This window comes from Alosa sapidissima, chromosome 22, assembly GCF_018492685.1.
Source record: "Alosa sapidissima isolate fAloSap1 chromosome 22, fAloSap1.pri, whole genome shotgun sequence".
NCBI classification, from domain to species: Eukaryota; Metazoa; Chordata; class Actinopteri; order Clupeiformes; family Clupeidae; genus Alosa; species Alosa sapidissima.
Window position 1 is genome coordinate 10153288 of NC_055978.1, and position 7537 is coordinate 10160824.

The 7537-nt window shown below is 49.2% G+C and overlaps 1 protein-coding gene across 2 annotated transcripts in view; it reads right to left on the reverse strand.

The window, feature by feature from the left end:
- taf3 (TAF3 RNA polymerase II, TATA box binding protein (TBP)-associated facto) overlaps nucleotides 1-7537 on the reverse strand; it is a 66774-nt gene that overhangs the window by 5923 nt on the left and 53314 nt on the right. Inside the window, exon 4 of one of the 2 annotated variants that reach the window (XM_042078703.1) lies at nucleotides 1665-1750. In XM_042078703.1, the coding sequence (XP_041934637.1) occupies nucleotides 1665-1750 (86 nt within the window). Of the gene's footprint in view, nucleotides 1-1664; nucleotides 1751-7082; nucleotides 7097-7537 lie in introns of those variants that run through there. The other variant, XM_042078705.1, reaches the window with a different exon arrangement.

The following is a 7537-nucleotide window of genomic DNA, read 5'->3' on the forward strand; positions in this document are numbered from 1 at the left end:
CTTTGTAGGTAGAGATCCTTATAGCACCTTAGCCCCCCCCCCCACTCCTTTAAACGTGCCCCAAGCACGCACACACGCATCTACACACACACACACACACGCACACACAGACAGAGAGGTCATGTGACACATCAGGGGTGTCTGGCGTCAGAGGACTGAAATACACACCTGCCTCAGAATGACCACACAGAGAGGGAGTGAGACTGATACACCCAATCACACACACACACACACACACACACACACACACACACACACACACACACACACACACACACACACACACACACACACACACACTGAAGCAAGCAAGCAAGCATAGAAGTGCACACAGTCTCTCTCACACATACATACAGAGATAAATACGCCCTCTCAAGTACATAAGAAGGCTTCCATCCATTAACAAAACTTACTCTCACACAGAGAGAGAGAGAGGGAGAGAGAGAGAGAAAGAGAGCGAAAGAGAGATGGAGAGAGAGAGAGAGAGAGAGAGAGAGAGCGAGAGAGAAAGGAAGAGAGAGAAGAGAAAGAGAGAGAAAGAGAGAGAGGGCCACCTCTACACATTCACTTCTATGCTGTCCTTGCTGTAGTAGCCAGCACATACTTCCTGAGCCTACTCTTGCTCTTCACATTCACACACACATGCGCATACACACACACACACACACACACACACACACACACACACCTTTATACACTTACAGATGCGCACGCATGCGCTGACACTCTTTCACACAAATAAAGGCACACACAGGCACACACACACACCTTTGTACATTTACAGATGCGCACACATGCGCTGACACTCTTTCACACACATAAAGGCACACTCAGGCACACACACCTTTGTACATTTACAGATGCGCTGACACTCTTTCACACACATAAAGGTGCACACACACACACACACACACGCCCATGATGTTGTGAAGTGGAAGTGTTGGCCAGTGTTTGCCTCCTGGATGCAGAGCGGTGTCAGGGAGACAGCTGTAGGCTGCGTGTGGATTTAGATAGATAGATAGATAGATACTTTATTGATCCCCAGGGGAATTCATGTTTTCATTTCCCTGCCTCTACTCAAAGCCCCTGCACATGAAGCACTTCTGAAATACTACAGCAATACTACAGCAAGAGATCCACAATTAGCATTATCATGAAGATGCACATTATTAGGACTACTGTAGCTAGAGCTAGCATGCTAACTAATCTAAAAGACAACAGACTTGCCTTGCAAACAGCACTAATAAAAGTAAACAAGCTTGATAATTGATATGTTTAACATACTTGGCAACGATACTGTATAGTGTGGATCATGTTTTTTATAGTATGACATAAATCTGAGTTTTGCCTCTTCGTTGAGATATCAGTCTTAATACTGTGAGTTGTTAATGACAAACTCATGTGTTTGTGTATGAAAGTGTGTGTGTGTGTGTGTCTGCGTGTGTGTGCACATCTGTAGCCCATATGCACATGTGCCCATACTCACATATTGTATGTGTGAGAGAGTGTGTGTGTGTGTGTGTGTGTGTGTGTGTGTGTGTGTGTGTGTGTGTGTGGCCATACTTACAACTTGTTTGTGAGTAAGATTGTGTGTGTGTGTGTGTGTGTGTGTGTGTGTGTGTGTGTGTGTGTGTGTGTGTGTGTGTGTGTGTGTGTGTACTCACATCTTGTCTTGTCCAGATCCAACTCTGAGCGTTAGCCTCGGGATGACCGGTGAGGAGAGGAAAAGTGGAGGATCAGCCGCCTTCACCTGACAGAGAGAGAGAGGGGGGAGAGAGAGAGAGAGAGGGAAAGAGAGAGAGAAAGAAAGAGAGAGAAAAAGAGACATTATTTTATTGTAACACTCACCTCAGGTGACTTTATTTCCAGTTACTTTGTTAAAGTTAGTTCATAAAACCCCCAAATAAAACAAATGTACATACTGCACTTACAATTAAACCTACAGATACACATTACAAGCAACATGCATACCATACACAGACAGAGAGAGAGAGAGAGTGTGAGAGAGAGAGAGAGACAGAGAGAGAGACAGAGAGAGAGACAGAGAGAGAGAGAGAGAGAGAGAGAGAGAGAGAGAGAGAGAGAGACAGAGAGAGAGAGAGAGAGAGAGCGAGAGAGAGAGAGAGAGAGAGATGTGTAGAGTGTGTATATAGTGATTGTATAGAGTGTATAGTGTGACTGTGATATAAAGTAAAGAGATTTTAATGTGCTTCCCCCCCCAACACACACACAGACACACACACACACACACACACACACACACACACACACACACACACACACAGACACAAACAAAGCACTTGAACTGTTGCCTATGTTGGTCAGGAACAAAGGAGCGATGGAGCACGGGAGAGATAAAGAGGGATCGAGAGAAAGGGGGATAGAGAGATGAGAGAGAGAGAGGAGAGCGAATGAGCGATAGCAGCACAGATGGCTCAGCGAAAGAGTGGAGCAGGAAGGAGAAGGTGGGAGAAGAGATGGCACGGCAAACGTGGAGGGGAAACACAGAGATGAGATTTAAAGATGGTGGGAGAGGATTGGAACTCAAAAGCGCTGTTGCACTCGCGCTTAGTGTGTGTGTGTGTGTGTGTGTGTGTGTGTGTGTGTGTGTGTGTGTGTGTGCACGCGTACGAGTAGATGTGCAGGAGCTTAGTGCAGCAGTCTTTGTGTGTGTGTGTGTGTGTGTGTGTGTGTGTGTGTGTGTGTGTGTGTGTACAGTGTGTGTGTTGTCTTTGTGTCTGGGGTGCACCCCTGCCGATCGCGGGGCTTTGTTAGCGCGCGATCCCCTATAATTCTGCAGCACTAATTGTTTAACACAGAAACACGTCTTTTCTCCCTCTAATGTTTTTGTTTGTATTGTCGCCGATGCATTTATTACAAAACCTTTGTGGATTTGAATACTAGCCCCCCCCCCCCCCCCCCCCCCCATTCCTCTCCTCCTCTCCCCTTCCCCTTGTTTCTCCCTTTTTCTCTCTCTTCTCTGAGCTGTTTTTTTTCCCCAGCACGCCCTAAAAAGCAAAAGTGTATAGCTCAGCAGAAAAAAAGAGACTGCAAATGTCTGGCAAGTTGCATCACCCCCCCCCCCCCCCTCTCGCTTGCTTCCTCCTGAAACCAACTGCGAGTAACCCTGTTAGTCAGTACATTTGCATATATGCATAAAGGCATCGACACACAAATGCATGTGTGTGTGTGTGTGATGAGTATAAAACAAAACAGATAAAGGGGGGGGGGGATCAACAACAGGAAGTGACACAATGAAGATGGAGTGGTTAGTCACTCGCTCATATCGATTGCCGAGTGTGGCGCTGCTTTCAGGGGTGTAAACACACACACACACACACACACACACACACACACACAGATCAGTGCGTTCGCCAAGCTGATGGCGCTACCTGGTAAGCACACATGCAATGGAAGGCGGCAAAAGTTCCGTAAAGAGATAGAACCTCACGCCTGGAACTCAGGAAGGCATCGGAGAGGGAGAGAGAGAAAGAGAGACACAGAGATAAAGACACACACACAGGTTTATTATTTCTTTCCGAAGGTGGGCCAACAAAGATGCTACTCAGCGACGCCACGAGTCTGTGCGCTCAGGAGCAGTTACCGCGGTTACGGTTTCGCTAAACGACATTTGAAAAACGACGTAGTGAAGGCGCGAAATCTGTGGAGGTAGCGTTAGCGCAGCGCTGATGGTATTTAGTTAGCGGTAAGCCTGCTGGAGTGTGTGTGTGTGTGTGTGTGTGTGTGTGTGTGTGTGTGTGTGTGTGTGGTGGGGAAGCGGGAGGCGACGGCAGGCAGGTGGGCAGGCAGGTGCAGGTGGGGGATTTGTTTTGATTTGTTTAGGCTTGTTTATCGTCTGTCGGAGTGATAAGTTAAGGCGAAAGGGGCTCTGGTGGAGATGTAAGAGGGGTCCTGGACCAACTCCATGTAGGAGAGAAAGAATCAGTGTTTAATCACACACACCCCCACCCTGGACCAACTCCATGTAGGAGAGAAGGAATCAGTGTTTAATCACACACACACACACACACACACACACACACACACACACACACACACACACACACACAGTCAGTGTTACTCCTACTCACAGTAAATCACTCAACAAGGGTGGAGGAAGACGACTGCACCCTCTACATCCTCCTACACACACACACACACACACACACACACACACACACACACACACACACACTCATACTCTTACAAACACATGCAAGCACGTGCACGCATTTATACACACAGATCTCCACAGAAACATGTATGAGCGCACATATTCTCGCTCTCCTTCACACACTGACATGAACACACACACCCTTCCTGTAGGAGGACATGCACCTTCTTGATAAGACTCAGACAGGCAAGGTGGAGGGTGTGTGTGTGTGCGTGTGCATGTGTGTGTGTGTGTGTGTGTCTTACGGTGTTCAGGGTCACCGTGGAAACGCATTCAGATAGCACTATCTGCTTAATGCTAATTAGCCTTTAAGTGGCTGAGGGACGCACCGGGGATCGCCGTGACAATGACGGTTATCCAAAAAAATAAATAAATAAACGATAAAAAAAAAAGATGAAGAATGAAAAAGACGAGGGAGAAAAAGGGAAAAAGTGTGACATCCTACTTAACCCCGTGGCGTATCGCGATGAGCCGGCCGACACTCCCTCAAAAGCCCCGACGCACGCACGCACGCACACGCACGCACACACACACACACACACACACACACACACACACACACACACACACAGTGATGAAGGAGAAGGAGGAGGCGGACGAGAGAGAGGGGAGCGGGAGGATCCAAATTGATTAAGCGTGTCCCAAATGGATGTAAGGAAGCGCTAACTTGGTGGCCTTTTGACCAAAGTGGCCCGTTTAAAGGGTCACGCGCTCCAAGAGAGACGGCGATAGGGAAGGGGACGACGGCGACGACGGCTTTCACTGTCTGCTCTCGTAGTCTCGTCTCATCTCGTCTCGTCTCGTCTCAGCGCCCGATTGTCAGGGAAGGTAATAAGATGTAATACAGGGAGGGGACAATACAAACACCCCCAAAAAAGGAGCATATGAGGAGTTGGCTTTTGTGAGCGGGGCAGCAAAAAGGAAGGGTTGTCAGTGTGTGTGTGTGTGTGTGTGTGTGTGTGTGTGTGTGTGTGAGAGCAGGGCCGCAAAAGGAAGTGAACAAAGAGGACAAGAGAAGGAAGTAGAGCGATAACGAGCCACGAAGAGCAGGTCACTCCACTAGTCTGCTTCTGACCCGTGTGTGTGTGTGTGTGTGTGTGTGTGTGTACGCTCATGTGTATGTGTGTGTTTGTTTATGTGTGTGTGCGTGTGTGTGTCTAGGTGACTCAGCTTGGAGCAATTTTGAAATGAACGTTTAGAACTAGGGCAGGCCATCTCTGAGATGGAATGGAATGGAATGGCACCTCAGTAATAGGCAGCAGTGCCCCAGGGCAACAATCAGGCCAGCAGAAGTACCCCTCGGGGGGCAGATAGATGCAGGGCCACACACCCACATGGGGAAAAGGTGTGTGAGTGTCTGTGTGTGTGCGCGGTGTATATGTGTATGTGTGAGTGTGAGTGTGGGGGCAGTTGCACTCTCTGTGCTCCTGGGTTGTCGGTGTGTGTGTGTATGTGTGTGTGTGTGTGAGTGTGTGTGTGAGTGTGTGTAACAGTGGACAGAGGGAGCAGTGCCTCTCTCTCTGCTCCTGGGTTGTGAGTGTGTGTGTGTGTAGATATGTGTATGTGTGCACGTGCGTGTGTGTTTGTGTTTGTGTGTGTGTCACAGTGAACAGAGGGGGCAGTGGTTCTCTCTCTGCTCCTGAGTTGTAAGTGTGTGTGCGTGTGTGTGTGAGAGAGAGTGTGTAACAGTGGACAGAGGGGGCAGTAGTTCTCTCTCTGCTCCTGGGTTATGAGTGTGAGTGTGTGTGTGTGTGTGTAGATATGTGTGTGTGTGTAGATATGTGTATGTGTGCACGTGCATGTGTGTGTGTGTGCGTGTGTCTGTAACAGTGGACAGAGGGGGCAGTGGTTCTCTCTCTGCTCCTGGGTTGTGAGTGTGTGTGTGTGTGTGTGTGTGTGTGTGTGTGTGTGTGTGTAGATATGTGTATGTGTGCACGTGCATGTGTGTGTGTGTGTGTGTGTGAGAGTGTGTGTGTGTGTGTGTGTAACAGTGGACAGAGGGGGCAGTGGTTCTCTCTCTGCTCCTTCCATTCATATCTCAGGTGTCTAATTTCAGTGTTGGACAAAATGCCAAATCTTAGCTGAAGTGCCTTTTTTCTTTTTTGTTACAGATGTTCTCAGTTCTAGATCTTTCTTGTCGTCCCATTTCTCATTTGTGTTCCACCTGTCCCTTCTTTCATTCAGCCACTTTCCTCCGTTCCTCTCTTGCCCACTAATCTCCTCCTTTTTCATTTCCCTAACACTCTCTCCTGCCATCTCTCTCTCTCTCTCACTCTCTCTCTGCCCCCCGCCCCTCATCTCTCTCTCTCTCTCTCTCTCTCTCTCTCTCTCCATCTCTCTCATTGTCTCAGTCCCTCTCTCTCCACCTGCTGTAATCTCTACCTCTTCTGTACTAGAGGAATGCAGCGTGTGTGTGTGTGTGCGTGCGTGCGTGCGTGCGTGCGCGTGTGTGTACGTGTACGTGTGCGTGCGTACGTGCGTGCGCGTGTGTGTGTGTGTGCGTGTGCGCGCGCATCTGTGTGTGTGTGTGTGCGCGTGTGTGTGCGGTCGTAACTGTATTTAGATGGTGCGGGATTGAGCTCCTCTGCCTGCACTCCGTGGCCGTGGCCCCCTGGCCGTCTTGGCCCTGGGTGGGGACGGGGCTAGCGTGGCGGAGGTGAAGTCCAGAGATAGTGGACTCCATTGTGTCCCGGCGGTGGAAGGCATTGTGCTGGGATTTGTCCAGTTTTATGTAAAAGCAATACTCTTTTCACCTGAACTAATACAAGCGCTGCCGTAAGCCCCTTAGTGCATCGCCAGGCATTTTTCCACTAATCTCTACGGGTTTAGCCTGCCGCCCGCCACCCGCACACATACCTCAGGCCTCGCGCTGATAAAACCTCAACACACACACACCTTCTCTCTCATGCACACTCTCTCCCTCTCCCTCTCTCAGACACACATGCAGACGCAAACATCTCAGACACACACACACACCTTTACACACACACTCACACCTACACACACACACACACACACACACTCTGTTCTCTCTATCTCTCCTCTCTCGGTCTGGTGAAGCAGCCTTGCAAAAAATTAAAGTGATCAAGAGATTGAGGGGAGGAGAATAAAGGAAAATCACTTGCTGAATCCCATCTTCTAGCTTTGGAGAGAGAGAGAGAGAGAGAGAGAGAGAGAGAGAGAGAGAGAGAGAGAGAGAGAGAGAGAGAGGGAGAGAGAGGGAGAGAGAGAGAGGGAGAGAGAGAGAGGGAGAGGGAGAGAGAGGGAGAGAGAAGGGGGGGGGAGGGAATCGGAGACTGGGAACAGGAGAGGGAGAGTGGGGGAGAGAGAGAGGGCCAGAGAGGTAGAGAAGGATCAAGACAG